The following is a 16,680-nucleotide window of genomic DNA, read 5'->3' as shown; positions in this document are numbered from 1 at the left end:
TCATGGACCATGACTGACTTTTAAGACATATAGCAGACTTGCTGAAAACACTGTTTGTAATGTAAAGCGAATGGAGAAAAGTAGTCACTCTGCTGTTTGGTGATCACTGTGTACACCACACTGAACATGGGCTAAGGAAAACAAAGGAGAGAGCTGTCTGAGGAGGCGAGAAAGAAAATACTAGACAAGCACGTTATGGATAAATGCTTAAGAGCAGGGGTCACCAACTTTTTTGAAACTCAGAGCTACTTCTTCGGTACCGATTAATGTGAAGGGCTACCAGTTTGATACACACTTCTAAAATAACAAATTTGTTCAATTTACCTTTAATTATATGTTAGTTAATAATTAATGATATTCATCTATGTGAAGACACTGATCATGTTAATGATTTCTCACAATAGTTAACAATGATTTAATGAGGTAGGAAACATAAATATCAATATGCAAAACTTTATATAACTTCTACAAATATATATAACTTTATACCAATGCATGTGTGATTTGAAAAAGAATAGCAACAAAGAAATTCAGATGCAGCTCACTGGTATGTGGTGCTATGGTGAGCTATTTTTAGAAAAGGCCTGCGGGAGACTCATGTGGTCCTTGCAGGTGACCTGGTGCCTGCGGACCCCCATGTTTGTGACCCCTGCTTTAGACCATCTCTGCTTTATGTTCCTCTAAGTACAGTTGCAAATATCAGGAAGGATTTTAAGGTCCACTGGACTGTAACCAAACCTCCCTGAATGTGTCAACTCCAAGGTCAAGGTGCATTCGTGTCTGATCACGTTGCTTTTTGAACAGTGGGTTCCATGTAAAACAAAAACAAACGAAAAAAAAAAAAGCCAGACTGAAATTTGTTGAAATTAATATTATTGTTATTAAGAAATGATAATTATTATTTAAATATTAACAAGCTTAAATGCTTATAGGAGAATGTCCTGTGGACAGATGAGACAAAACTAAAGCTTTTTAGCTGTTTAAAGATGAAAAGGAATTTTCCACAATATGAGGTGTAACAGTACACGTATTCGTACCGAACCTTTTTAGTACAGGGCGTATGGTTCGGTATGCACGTGTACCAAAAGCAATCTTTTTCATGTGCAGAACAGGAATGTATTAAGTGTATTCTTCTCCTCACACTTTAAATGCAGTGTCCTTTTTTTTTTTTTTTATATTATTATTAAACATGAAAAATTCAACAATGCCAGTGGTATAGAAAGAAACTAGATTTAGCGCAGTGTCAGTTGCTTCTCACTTCATGCGATTTGTAGTGCGTTGTAATACTCTGACCACTGACAATTCTGCATATCGAGGGAGTGAATGGATGTAAGGAATGAAGACATTTGTTAAAGTATGCTGAAATGAAGTTATGTAGAACATGCCTTTAGAAAATTATTAAATGTAAAACACATACACATTACCAAATTCAAATGAATACAATTTTTCCATTTATTTAATGTTATTTAATCAGTTTAATTTATGCCAATTGAACCGATTACTGAATTTAATGTAAATAATAAAAAAGTGTATTGCATTAATTTGATTTATTCAATTTTAGTTGTATATATTTCATTTTGTATTAAATATTATTTTACATATTATTTAATTCAAGCAGGAATTTTATTTAAAATTGTTTGAAAAATGTAAACTTGTTCTCAAATGTCAATAATAATAAACAGCATTAATAATAATGACAAGCAATTTTGTTTTGCATTTCTTCTCCCTAACCGTACTGAAATTGAACCGAACCGTGACTTAAAAACTGAGGTACGTATTAAACCGTGAATTTTGTGTACCGTTACATCCCTACCACAGTACAGTGCATCTGGGAAAGTATTTCCCACATTTTATGTAACAGCCTTATTCCAAAATGGATTAAATTAATTATTTTGCTCAAAATTCTACAAACGATACCGCATAATGACAATGTGAAAGAAGTTTGTTTAAAGTCTTCATATTTATAAAAAAAAAAAAATCACATGTACAAATATATTCACAGCCTTTGCTCAATACTTTGTTGAAGCACCTTTGATGGCAGTGGGGAGCGTCAGTGCACAGCCATTTTTAGATCTCTCCAGAGATGTTCAATCGGGTTCAAGTCTTGGCTCTGGCTGGGCCACTCAAGGACATTCACAGAGTCGTCCTGTAGCCACTCCTTTGTTATCTTGGCTGTGTGCTCAGGGTCATTGTCCTGTTGGAAGATGAACCATTGCCCCAGTCTGAGGTCCAGTTCACTCTGAAGCTGTCATGTGTCTTTTACTGAGGAGTGACTTCTGTCTGGCCACTCTAACATACAGGCCTGATTGGTGGAGTGCTGCAGAGAAGGTTGTTCTTCTGACAGGTTCTTCTCTCTCTACAGAGAAACGCTGTCTTTTAAAGTGACCATCAGGTTTTTGGTCACCTCCTTGGCTTGGTTTGGCTCTGACATGCACTGGTAACTGTGGGACCTTCTATAGACAGGTGTTTGCCTTTCCAAATCATATCTATAAGGTGGAGAAACATCTCAAGGATGATCAGTGGAAACAGGATGCGCTGGAGCTTAATTTTGAGTGTCATGGCAAAGGCTGTGAATACTTATATAAGTGATGTTTTTTCGTTTTATATTGAATACATTTGCAAAGATTTCACACACTTCTTTCTTGTTGTCATTATGGGGTATTGTTTGTAGAATTTTGAGGAAGATAATGAACACTTTCCGGATGCACTGTACATACTCTAAAACTTAGAGGAGGCTTGATTAGATTTGGGGCTGCATGTGGTACGGGGAGTCTTGATCTGTACTGGGCACAATAAAATCTCAAAATTATTCCATTCTCCATTTCATTCAAAGCTGATGGGTCTTTCAAAAGGGTCTTCTTCTTTCGGCTTCTCCCATTAGGGGTCACCACAGTGGTTCATCAGTCTCCATACCCCCCTGTTCTCTACATCTGCCTCTTTTAAACCAACTACCTGCATGTCTTCCCTCACCACATCCATAAACCTCCCCCTTGGACCTCTTTTCCTCCTACCTGGCGGCTCCATCCTCAGTATTCTCCTACAGATATACTTCATGTCCCTCTGCACATGTCCAAACCATTTCAATCTCACCTCCCTCACCTTGTCTCCAAAATGTCCTACATGCACTGTCCCTCTAATAAACTCATTTCTAATACTGTCCATCGTCGTCACTCCCAACAAAAACCTCAACATCTTCAGCTTTGCTACCTCCAGCTCCACCTCCTGTCTTTTACTCAATGCCACTGTCTCTAAACCATACAAACATCTATACTCCCTGTTGACAGGTACAGAGGTCTCACTAAGATCTACAGAAATTCCTTGTTTGCAAGCATTGCCTCTAAATGACATATTAGGTCCTATTATTATTGTCCATGACATTTTTATTTGTTATTTAGAATATTCTTTTGAATGAATTTTTATCAACTACATAAAATATCAAGATATTTATAAATATCTTAATATAAATATCTTGATATTTTATGTAGTTGATAAAAATTCATTCAAAAGAATATTCTAAATAACAAATAAAAACAACCTATCAAAACCTACCAGACTGAACTGTATAACGGATAAAGTTTGCTATAAGTACACCACCACGCAACTACTTTGTATTCAACAGATGACCCAGAAAAACAGAACCATGCAGCATTGTTTTGCAATTCTTACTGAAAATACTGGGGCTTCACCCTAATTTCTAGCATTTTTTTTTACTCTATACTTGACTGAATATAAATAACAAGCAGGGTGATTTGCAGGTGCAAAAAAACTGAAACATTTCTTTGTCCACTAACCAGTTTTTTTTCTTTTTGTGGAAAACAGACACATCAAACATATGCCTATGCATTTTGAATAAAATCCAAAACAACAACAGGTCAATCTTACAGATGAGATAATTAAAGTGAATTTATTGGTCACTAGAGCTGCAACAACTAATATATCTTCTTCTTCCTCCGGATTCTCCCATTAGGGGTCACCACAGTGGATCATCCGTCACCATACCCCCGTCCTCTACATCTGCCTCTTTCAAACCAACTACCTGCATGTCTTCCCTCATTGATAATATTCGATAATGAAATTTGCTGTCAAAGAATGTCATTATTGATTAGTTGGGCTGATCAAGTGTGATGGCAAGATAACACAGCCACTTGCGAAAATGGCGGACAGTACAGGGTCAACCGGCAGCATGAAAAGTGTCATCAAAGGCATGGGAGCATTTTATATTAAATGCAACAAAGAAAACTGTACCTGCAAGTTATTGCAAAGCAGAGCTTGTGTGGCATGGAAGTACCACAGTGATACACAAGCACACAAAAATAAAACACAGTGGTAGAGTTTAATGAAGTGCTATTTTGTAAAGTGTTAGCTAACTTCAGGACAATCGCAACGGATCTGTTCCGTCGGGAGCATTAGGTTGAGCAATCAGCTTGCTTGCGACATAGTGATGGATTAAACTGGTGCAAACAAACACTTAATATAAAAGCAGTAAATGAGCAAATAACAGCAGCAGTAAATGATTACATATTTAGTCACTGATGTGGTATATATATATATATATATATATATATATATATATATATATATATATATATATATATATATATATACAGTACAGACCAAAAGTTTGGACACACCTTCTCATTCAAAGAGTTTTCTTTATTTTCATGACTTCAGAGTCACACTGAAGGCATCAAAACTATGAATTAACACATGTGGAATTATATATGGAATTATATACATAACAAAAAAGTGTGAAACAACTGAAAATATGTCATATTGTAGGTTCTTCAAAGTAGCCACCTTTTGCTTAGATTACTGCTTTGCACACTCTTGGCATTCTCTTGATGCCTACTTTGAAGAACCTACAATATGACAGATTTTCAGTTCACTTTTTTGTTATGTATATAATTCCACATGTGTTAATTCATAGTTTTGATGCCTTCAGTGTGACTCTACAATTTTCATAGTCATGAAAATAAAGAAAACTCTGTGAATGAGCAGGTGTGTCCAAACTTTTGGTCTGTACTGTATATATATATATATATATAAACTTTTGGTCTGTACTGTATATATAATATATATAAACTTTTGGTCTGTACTGTATATATAATATATATAAACTTTTGGTCTGTACTGTATATATAATATATATACAGTACAGACCAAAAGTTTGGACACAATTTTTTTTAATCATGCTTGTTAGTTTGCTGCATTTCTCCGTTTCATTCTCTTTTTATAGCATTTGTCTACAACAACAGTTAACTTATCTGTTTTTAAATGTAATTTACTGCGGCTTTACTATGTTCAAATGCTTGTTTTTAATGTTTGTATGTTTCATTTATGTATATATAATTAAATTATTATACAAGACTCATTTAGGAATTCGTTCAAAGAAAACCCCCATGCACTCTTCAACAAGCAGCCACTATAAGCTTTAACATGTTTAAATAAAAGTAAGTTAAACTCACTATGTGACTTTTGCATTTTTTAAGTATACTTTTATACATGAATACCGTGAATTAGGTTTTTATAATAAGCAAAACATATAAGTTACAAAAATAAAAAATCATCCGACTAATCGATTATCAAAATAATCATTAGTTGCAGCCCTATTGGTAACTATTAGAGTATAATTTTGTGCATTTACAATTTGTCTTAGCGCAATTATACAGAATATATACACTTAAAATGTGTAATATGTGTTGAATTTTCTACAATATACAATAACATCTCATCACAATGGAACTCTTAGTCCTAATAGACACATCTATTTTTTTTATGCTTTATCTGTTTTCCCAATACATTTTTTTTGGATAAGTTACTTTGGTGGTGGTCGTGGTGGAGGCAGGATCATTATGTGAACATCCATTACATTGGTACCTGTGAGTCCTGGCAGGAGCAACTTTTGCCCCTTAAAAAGAGATGAAAAAAATGTAAATGAATCATTGTTGCGAAGAAATCTGTCAATGTCCAGTCCCTGACTTTTGGCCTCTGCTTCTATGTTTCCATCACAAACTGCACCAGCTGCTTCAGTAGGGCCATCCTGGCCATCGGTTCCACCGCTGAGGAATACAGTTTTGGTTCCATCTGCTGCCCTGCTGAGCTCAAGCCCCACCCTCAGGGCTAGCTCTTGATTCCTTCCACCTCTGCCTTTCCCCAGTAGCTGGACAGTGGGTTCACCTCCAGCCAGCAGGCATGTGGCATGCCACCTTTCCTGTTGAGCCTCTTTCAAATGTTTCATTGTGCAACTAAGTTCCAAGCTCCCCACCCCAACCTCTGGCCCCAGTTTGAGAATCTGATCTCTGAGCTCTGAAGACTCTGTCTTTGGAGAACAAGCAAAGCGAGACAGCAAGCCATAGAGTTTGGCAACATCTTGGACATTACCACACACCCCTGGAGATAGAATAAGTGGTCGAAGGCCTAACTCCTTTGCTTTATGGCTGGCACACTGCAGGGCAATAGCATTGGAGCCAATCACAGTGTTGAGAATTTTGACTTGGTGTGGATGATCCTTTAGCTTGCCTCTGTGCTGGATTTCATTCAGAACCTCTTTCACAGATGACGGAAGAGCAGCAGAAAGCTCATAGCGGTTCAGGATGGCCCAAACTTCATCCAGTGATGTCTCCCCCTGTACTGTTGGTCCGCTGGCTATGAGATCTACTGGATCTCCAATGATGTCAGATAGAATCAGCCCCACTACCTAAAAGTAGTGGACAAAAATGTATTTAGTAATACCAGAGAAAGACTAAATTCTTTGTGAATAAGTACAGCTTTCCTTTTAATAAAAAAATAAAAAAATAAAAATATTTATTGGGATCTAAAGAACAGTTGTGTGGTTCTCACCAACATACATACAAACAAATAACATTAGGTGGCTATTTTTCCCAAATAAGTAAACTAACATTCAGAGATCCGATGGGGAAAAAATAACTTCATCCTATAGGATGAACAGTTCAGTAACATGAAGCACTAACCTTTTACAACAAGCAAATCAAATATACTCTGTAACTGATTAGGGTCTCCTCATTTTGGAGGAATTTTGGCCCTGTTTTCTTTGCAAGACTGCTTCATTTCATTGATATTTGAGGCCATTTGTTTACGTCCAGCTCTATTAAGATCCTACCACAACATTTCAATTGATTTGAGATCTGAACTTTAATTTGGCCTTTCCAACCCCTTTGTCTTCTTAAGCTCTTCAGTCAATTTGCTGGCATGCTTATGATCCTTGTCCTGTTGCATGACACAGTTTTAGCCCAGCTTAAGCTGCTGGTCAAATTTCTTTTTTGTCTTAACAACAGTTGGCATGAGAGGTTTTTTTGACTGATACTGTGGTTTTTGCCAAATATGGCACTGTAAATGATGACCGAACATTTCATCAGTCCAAAGGTTTTGTGGATTGTTAAGATATTCTACTTGGAGAAAAGGTGCTTTTCCTAGACATCCTTTCCTGAAATACATATTTCCTTAATCCTCTGACTGTGCTGTCATGAATATATTGTGAATATGAATAAATTGTGGAGGACCTCAGCCTTCCCAACAATGGAATCTTTTTTCTGTTGTGTTCAGGGAAGCGCTTTCGCTCCTTAAAAGCATACACAGAGAGAATAAGAAGAAGCTTCTTCCCACAGGCCATTCGTAGTTTAAACCAGGAAACACCCAGGATCTAGTACTGGACCTCTCTCTCTCTCTCTCTCTCTCTCTCTCTCTCCCACTGTCACTTTATTCTTTCACTGCACAATTATTTCTGCACAACTGTTTTGCACTATTATATGACACCTTTTCTCTGGACTGTCATTTTAACTGAACTTGTCACTTTATACCACACCATAGTGCACATGGACACTTTTAGGACAATCACACTAAATGTTATGTTTGCTAATACTTTAATTTGTACTCTGTCTATATCTGCCACACTCATCCATCCCCTCTAGAATTTATGTATATACATATATTTTTCTATACTTTATACTTTTTAAAAATGTATTATATTCTAGATTCTCACATTCGATTTATTTTTTCCTGTTTAAATGTCGGACAGTCGTATAAACCATTTCACTGCATGTCATACTCTGTGTGTATGTGACAAATACATTTTTTATTTGAATTTGAAATATAACTAATGTGCTTACAGAGGTCAGTAAGTCACATAATATAGCTCTTGTCACCATGGATCAGTGAGTCATATCTCAAAAATTATGAGCAGATCTTTGCCCAGAATTGACATGCATTTACACATTCCTGAAATCAACAGTGGAACATACATGACTCAAATGCATCATAAACAACAAGTCACAAGTTGATGAAAAACATGCAGATGAATTTGCACTAGATTTCTTTACTGATAAGAGAACCATGTATACTCGATGTATCTGATATGGAACAAAAAAAATGCGTAATATGAAGGCAGCCTCTGTTTAATGGCTTTGTATCAAGTGGAAAGTTAAATAGTCATACCTGGGCAGGGAATGCACAAAGTGCCAGGCCTCCACCTTTCAAAAGTGACAGGGCTCGCCTCACTATGTTTAACTCCTGAATTGTGGCCCCTGCAGCAGCTAGGCGACGTGTCAATTCCTGTTTTTCCTGTAGGGTTACTGGTGGAACTGGAGCAGGTAGTAATGCAGAGCCACCACCTACAAAATAAAAATTAATGCCATCTAATTAAAATATTTAAATGGTCATTCAAATTTATGTTAAACTCTGGTGAATGTTTGAATACTCACAATATAATTAATATTGTACCTGAGATAAGGACAAGCAGCAGATCGCTCTCAGTGAGTTTGCTGGCGAGTTCACGGATGCTTTCGGCTGATCTTTGGGCATCTGTGTCTGGTAGGTTATGTTTAGCTCCTTCCATCACTTTGATTTTACTGTTGCGGTCTAGCAACATATTCCTGAAATTACAGAACAGATCAATTAAATATCATTTAAACACATGAAAAAGTGTAATTAAAATGTATCTTTTGGTCTATAAGGATACCTACAGCTTCCTATGACATTGCAGCGTTTCCTGAATTCCATGAGGCACGCTAACTAGCCCTTGAACCAGGTGATCTCCCACAATCCTCTCTGCCTCTGCAGCCATCCCCAGCACAGCCTTTCCAAATCCTACCAGATGAAGGTTATGACAGAGCTTGAATCTGTGCTCAGCCACCACCAGTTCATCACCCTGTCGCTTTAATGCTCTGCGCACCACACTGTCTGGCTGCACTCCCTCCAAAGCGGCAGCAAAGACGACACGAGCTCGCTCTTCTAATGAACACATGCTTCTGACCCATCGAGGTCTCCAGTAGAGAACACAGTGAGAGAGTGTTAGGAGTTGGGCCATGGACCAATCAATTCATCCACACTCCCCAGGAACTGAATCCTCCTGATATTTTAAACAATAAAGATAAAATTGAAAATCTGAAAGATGTATTATTGCACAGCACTTACACTGATTGTTGATTTATGTGTGGAAATGAGTACATTGTTATACAGAGTAAATCACTTACATGACACAGAAAGACTAGTTTACTAACTCAAGGAGAATATGTACTGATTATGGACTGTAAAATATAACTTTCAATCGCTCTATTTGCATTACAACAGCATTATAAAAACACTCTGCATGAAACGATACCAGGTTTCATGTTGATTTTAAAGCTCGCAAATCAACACCAGCTCACTTTCATAGAAGTTGAAATTAAATCTATTTGAATTATGTAAAACCTTTAACAACAGATACTTATCCAATGTAGAAAATCAAATGCAAATCTAAATCCCTAATGAGCAAGTCAGAGATGACATGAAAAAGAAGTCCTTTACTGTCTGAGCAATAATAAACTATGGGATTATAAAACACAACAGTACCATTCATAGATAAATATAATATATAAAGGCATACAGCACATTGACCTAGATAGTATAAACAACATTCATCAAATAAAAGTTAGTTCTTCATTCAGGCCCTTACCAGCACTTCCTGGAGTAAAGAATATTGACGCTTACTCTGAACTCAAACAGTTCAATGTATCATGCTGGGTCTGACTGCACTAAACCTGTTTACTGTGTGAATAATGATTGACTGATGAATTTTGTACCTATAATCATTGGCTCATCTTTTGTGCTAGTGCAATCATCTATACAGTATATATGCTCTAACATTTGCAACAAAAGGCCCTGAATTGCATTTTTAAACATTTCTAGCTCCATATTGAAAATGTAAAAGGTACATTTAGTGGAGGAAATTATGTAAGGTGATAAACATAACAAATTATAGAGCAGATACAGTGTGAGTGTGTGGAGATATGTGATGTCTATCGCTATGTATGATTATGAAGTAATTAAAGTAAATGATATGTCCTGCTTATATTATTAATAACTATGATCTGGGCTTGTACAGAAAACAGTAGCATTCTTCACAGGGAGCTTGATGAAGTGATATGCATGAGTTTCTTGTTCATGAGCTCCTTGCTATTGCTACTAGTGCATTTGTAGCTTTCACATAGTCATATAGATATGGTGGATTTTTCTCAGTATTGTGAGTAGTAAGTCATTCTGATAGGAAGCTATTCTTATGTTATGCATAGCAGCACCCATGAATTACAATCCACACATCATCATCAGGGATTTCTCAACCTCCTCCTATCCAGGAGGAGATCCAGGACTGCTTGCACCAAAACCAGAAGATTTAGAGTCAGTTTTTCTGTATAACCATCATCACTAAACTACACTAAATCACACTAAACTACACTAAACTACACGGGCACTGATGTCTCACTTATGCTTTGCTGCCTGTAACCATCATGCAGTTCTGCTCCACCCTGTGTCTATCCTGTATTATCTCTATATAAATACAACTGTATATAATAATAAATGAATAGCATATCCTAGTTTCTATTCATCTTTCTGTAAATACAGTCATCTGAATATGAATGTATACCCTCTATGAATTCTATGGTTTTAAATATCAGGACATCTGGTACATTTTTCAGATCATCTGGTCCTTATCTGGTCTTAAAATGAGGTAAACAACCTCAGATGAAGTGCACATGACATGTTACACTGTTAAATAGCAAAGTCATGTGTGAAATATTAAGTACACCTTATGAGTCAATAGCTTAAAGTAAAATAAATAAATAAATAAATAAATAAATATATAAACAGATTTCAAAGAGGCATACTTTCTTTTTCACAAGATTGTACCCTGTCTATTGTTTTGCGTACTTTTGTACATAAAACTTTTACATAGATCTTGGACATGTGCAGAAAGTTAAGCGCTCTAAAGCCTGACCTGGGGAATTGCTTTCGTTCATCTTTTTGCACTGTCGAGTTTTTTTTCTTCCTTTCTTTTTTCTTTTTTATTTATTTCTTTATTTTTAATACACGTCACTTCCTGAGCAACACTGTCAAAATTAAAGTACCATTTCGCAAGGCTAAATAACAGATTTATCCGTGTTGTGCATCGTATTTGGTGACAAAAATTTCGTTAAACATTAAATATGAAAAAAGTTTAAACACAAGAATATGCCGGTTTTTAAGAAAAAGTAATAGATATTAAAAGCAGTAAATTATCTAGGCCACGAGGTGGCACTCTTACAACACTCAGTTATCTAGAAATTTCTGTTTAGAACTAAAAGCAATTTCTCACTGCTTTGAACAAAATGCGAATGCTTTGGTACATTCGTTTATTTGATTGTTTACAATTGTTTGCTGTTTCCTACATCATCACAAAATATATTATCTTGTTTCTTACCTGAAAACCAAAACATCTAGGCATCAGCTCAATGCATAAGTCATTGAAAGCAAAATGGTTAAACCGGCTGTCATAATATGTCAAGCTTGTTTTCTTCAAATTTTTATGTATTTTTATGTAAATGTGTCTTGAATTGATGAATTGTGCAGATAAATCTTTGACTAATGAAGGGGCGTGTACAGCATTAGATCAACCAATGATTAGCTAGTTCTCTAAAACAGATTAAATGTCAATCTAGAGAACCTTCAACTGGGCAGCATATGAGAGAGCATAACACAGAATTACAATTTCTGAAAATGGATGAACAACCAGAAAACAGACAAACACTATTACAGTACAGTAAAAGTGGAAATCCTGTCCGGTCTCTTGCAATCAATATCTCACATACAGTAATGTGTAAATTTGTGCTGTTGAAATTCATATATAACATACAGCAAAAAATTCATGCATTTCTAATCATTGTAATCCAAACCGTAGTTTACATTGGTAATTTCAATACAGAAATGATTTTGCTCATTGACACAAAAATGAACTAAGGATTTGGAGAAAAGTACATGCTTTTGCAAGTAATCCATTATGTGGTGCTGTTTGTACAAATTGTTTTCAGAAATACATTTACTGTTTTATCTAGCGCTGCCTTAATCCTCCTGGGTATGGGATTCACCAGAGCTGCACAGGTTGTTGTTGGGATCCTCTTCCACTCTTCCATAATGACATCACGGAGCTGCTGGATGTTTGACACATTATGCTTTTCCACATTCCGCTTGAGGATGCCCCACAGATGTTCAACAGGGTTCAGGTCTGGAGACATGCTTGGCCACTCCATTGCCTTCACCTTCAGCAGGGCATTTTCATGTTGGAAAACTGCCATTCGGACCAGTTCTGCTTCAGAATGTCACAGTACATGTTGGAATTCATATTTCCCTCAATGAACTGCAGCTCCCAAGTACCAGCAGCACTCAATCAGCCCCAGACCATAATGCTATCACCACCATGCTTGACTGTAAGCAAGACACAATTTTCTTGGTACTTCTCACTTCTCACTTCTGCCACACATGCTGGACACCATATGAGTCAAACAAGGTTATCTTAGTCTCATCAGACCAAAGAACATGGTTCCAGTAATTCATGCTCTCGGACAGGTCTTCTTCAAGGTGAAGACTTTTCCAGAAAAGTAAGTAACTGGACCCTTTTATAATTATGAGATTCCTACAAAGGTCATATCTTTCAAAGGTCGTACCTGGCCCTTTTCAGCACTACTGAGAGAATAAATTTGCTGACTTTTACACAATCCACTTAGGGTAAATAGAGTGGATTTCTCTGTTCTCACTTATCAACTTAGTAATGAAACAGTAACAAATAACACTTAACAAATAACACTTTTTTTTTATTCAACAGGATGACCCTGAGGCTGCTTTTCTTTTAAAGGAAATCTTCTACATAAAAGACAAATGTGAAATGTTAAATACCATTAAATACCATAAAGGTTTAACAATGTTTCAACCATTAAAGATGGTCCACACATTCATTGACCATTAAAACAGCCACTGAAAGACCCTAAATGATCTTTTATTACTCCTTATGCATCATCACAGGAGTTTTTTATTGTCTCTGCTGTCCCTGTTAACAAAAAGCAATAAAAACCCTTTTAGAATTTGTAAGGGTTTTAATGGATGTAATAGGAATTGTATTGGCTTTAATGGAGATTTTAATGGTTCCTTTGTCTCTACTGGTGATGTGCTATGTCTAGTGGTTACCATCTAGAGAACACCTTTGGCAATTTCTAATATCTACTGGGCACAAAGAAGGACCATTGGGACATCATTAAGCAACTAGATACTACAGTTTTTGCAGTGGTTACTTTGTTCTAATGAAAAAAAATAATATGTTCACAAACACACACAATACATAATGGAAACCATTTGGTAATGGGTTTAAACAGTTAATAGGTTAACAAGATAAAGGGTTGTAATGGTTTTCACAGTGGAAAATATTACAATTTTTGTGATAGTTGCTATTGATTTTTTTCAGCAAAGGAAAGGATGCAGATTATCTTTTCAAGCACTTTCCCAGGTAGCAAACTGACACTGGCTCACCATCTATTTTGGCTGGCTATGCTGGCCTTCCCTTTACATTGTTGGCCCAGTGTCAATTTTCTACCTTAACAATGACAGATTTCACATGGAGTCCCTGCTTATTTTGTGCAGTACTGTGCAAAAATACATGAGGTGGAATGCAATAAAGCAAGATACCCCTTAAAATTATAGAAAAATGAGTTAAAAAGCTGTAAACAGAAATAAATTGACAAAACCAGTAGTCATATGCACAATATGTCTTGTTTTAGGCTGGTATGTTTTGCTTAAGCTTTTGCACAGTTCTTTACATACTCTGTCCAACTACCATAGGACACAATCACACATAATAATCTGTTTTTAAACCCCATCTTTTTCTCACACACTTCTTCCTCTCTTAGCTTCCTTCATCTGAGAATCACTCGCTGCTATTGAGGATGTCCCCACATTGATAGCTTTAAAATTGATGTGAACAGTACCACATGGATTCTCTAAAGACTGCTGTGGATTGGTTCACTTGAACAGCCTAAAGACTGCACTTACTGAAGGCAGTGTATGCCCAACTCTCATACATTATTCATTAGACAGCTTCACTTGGATACTATAGATTTAAAGCTAAAACTCTAAACAAATTTAAATAAAAAGCTTTCGTTTTTTTGGTAATGGAGATCCATTCGATACACTTAGTTTGACTTTATAGCATGCAGTTGAGGAAGCGTAATAAATTAGAACTGTGTCACCCATATGAGCATGGATTCCTTTTTGAGTCTGATTCCTCTCAAGGGTTTTTCATCATGTTAATTTTCCTTGTCACCAGGCTCTAAATCTGTAAAGCTCCTTGTGACAATGTTCATTGTTGCTACATAAATAAAACCAAATTGAATTGAATCGATGATCACAACTCTGCACAGATTGTTGTTCTAAGTGGAGTAATGAAATAAGGCAACGTAGCAAAAAAGAACTCATCTATAAACTCAAACTTACGAACCCTAAGGTAAGATGATAATGTTTCGGACAATCAAAACATTTAAAATATCCACTGGTGTCAACAAATTGAAATTAATAGCTGTCACATCTTTCACAAGTTAACAAATTAGCCAAATACATACTGTATACATCAATTGCTTAATAAATGCCAGGATTTGTGAATAACCAAAGTAGAATTCATAATACAGACTATATGTTATAATACATTGCCAGGGCAGCAGAATGATGTAGATGGCAGCATTGCAGCCTTAAATTTCCTCTGGGTATGAACATGTATGCAAATGTGTGAGAGCATAGTGCCCTGTGATGGATTGGTGTCCCATTCCCTCCTTACTCTCATTTCCGGGGATAGGTTCTGAGTCCATTGAAACACTAATCAATAGTATATTATACATTAAAAATACATTAAAACAATACATTTTGGTGCAGTGTGATTTAGTATTTCTTAGGTGAGAGTCAGTTATAACCTTCATAAACCTAATATTGCTTGGGAAAAAGCAGGCCTGCTAAAGTTCATGTACATTCTGATTCTGGGTTTAAGGCCATTCTCCTTGTTATGCTATGTTTCTTAGTAGGTGGTAGACAGTTAGAAATTATTATTTTTTTGTTATTGTACTTAAAATATTGTAAGTATCTGTATTTTATCAGATCATATTTATTTTGGGAAACTTTGACTTTTAATGCTTAATACTTTACTTTTAACTAAGTAAATATATAGACTGTATTTAATAATTACCTGCCACATAACCAAAAGCATAACCCCATAATTCTCATGGAAGTTTATGTGGAGTATGTGTGCTCTCACTGTGTGCCTGTAACAATTGAAAACACTTTCCTTACAAACATTATAATGTGAGGATAGAACATTGAATTGCATTCATTATTAAAATATAGTTCTCATAATTTAGTACTTTTACTTTTGATAATCATAACATTCAAAAGCAAGTTTTCTTCCTTCCTTCCTTCTTTCTTTTCTTCTTTCCTCCTTTCTTTCTTTCTTTCTTTCTTTCTTTCTTTCTTTCTTTCTTTCTTTCTTTCTTTCTTTCTTTCTTTCTTTCTTTCTTTCTTTCTTTCTTTCTTTCTTTCTTTCTTTCTTTCTTTCTTTCTTTCTTTCGGCTTCTCCCGTTAGTCCCCACAGCGGATTATCCGCATGTTTGATTTGGCACATGTTTTTACGCTGGATGCCCTTCATAACACAATCCTCCCCATTTATCCGGGCTTGTTGACCGGCACTAAGGCTTGTGCAACCCTAATGGCTGGGGTTGTTTCCCTGACCGGGGATCGATTCAAAAGCAAGTTAAAATGGCTAAAAGAGGAACTTTTTCTTTTACTGGAATAATATCTATGGTCTAGTTTATTCACCATCAGTATTAGTCATAGATAAAATATGTATGATGGTGGATTCTTTAATATACAGATTATCCAGGGGTTGTTACATCACTAAACTCTCATATTCTCACATGTTCCAACTTGTTAGGAATGTTTTGGTCCTAGCGGCAGTGACCAGGGTCATAACTTCACTGTTTTTTATCATGTGTAATCATTTATATTTACAGTTACATCTCAGACGGATGGCTAAAAAGATATCAGTTTCTAACTCTCCTTGTATTGTATGTGTACACAATGTTCACAAAGCTTACAATGTATTATTATTTCCATTTGTTTAGAGCACATCCCTAATTTTTGCACTGCCATTTGTCTGTAGCCAATGTTTATAATTAGCTGTAGAACAGTCTGAGAACAAGTGTGCAACTGTTTTACAAGAATTTCACTGTATATATTTGCTTCAAGTTCCTTTAATGCACAAGACGAACGTGAAACCTGCTTATATTTTATGACTTAAGATCAGTTAGGTGATAAAATGAAGTAAACTCTTTTGGTTACTTCATT

The 16,680-nt window shown here is 36.0% G+C and overlaps 1 protein-coding gene across 2 annotated transcripts; it reads right to left on the bottom strand.

The window, feature by feature from the left end:
- Positions 1–5,102: 5,102 nt before the first annotated feature.
- glyctk (glycerate kinase) lies at positions 5,103–11,338 on the bottom strand. Of its 2 annotated transcripts, none has more exons than XM_046854468.1 (5): positions 11,270–11,338; positions 8,979–9,364; positions 8,737–8,888; positions 8,452–8,627; positions 5,103–6,697 (listed from the first exon to the last, which is right to left on the bottom strand). In XM_046854468.1, exons 2-5 carry the CDS (start codon positions 9,320–9,322, stop codon positions 5,816–5,818), a joined length of 1,554 nt encoding a protein of 517 aa, XP_046710424.1. In that variant the 5' UTR covers positions 9,323–9,364; positions 11,270–11,338; the 3' UTR covers positions 5,103–5,815. The 2 variants fall into 2 exon arrangements, with proteins under 2 accessions (XP_046710424.1, XP_046710345.1); XM_046854389.1 differs by lacking the exon at positions 11,270–11,338 and adding an exon at positions 9,950–10,047.
- Between the last annotated feature and the right edge of the window lie 5,342 nt (positions 11,339–16,680).

Source organism: Silurus meridionalis, chromosome 1 (assembly GCF_014805685.1).
Source record: "Silurus meridionalis isolate SWU-2019-XX chromosome 1, ASM1480568v1, whole genome shotgun sequence".
Lineage (NCBI taxonomy): Eukaryota > Metazoa > Chordata > Actinopteri > Siluriformes > Siluridae > Silurus > Silurus meridionalis.
This window is presented reverse-complemented; position numbering and strand designations above follow the sequence as displayed.

Bases quoted from the DNA above. Each gene is read 5' to 3' on its own strand.
- glyctk (XM_046854468.1), bottom strand. From the start codon at position 9,322: ATGGCCCAACTCCTAACACTCTCTCACTGTGTTCTCTACTGGAGACCT. The intron at 8,628-8,736 runs GTACAATATTAA...TTTATTTTGTAG, and splicing joins GCTGCTTGTCCTTATCTCAG to GTGGTGGCTCTGCATTACTA. The intron at 6,698-8,451 runs GTATGACTATTT...CACTACTTTTAG, and splicing joins TTTGTGCATTCCCTGCCCAG to GTAGTGGGGCTGATTCTATC.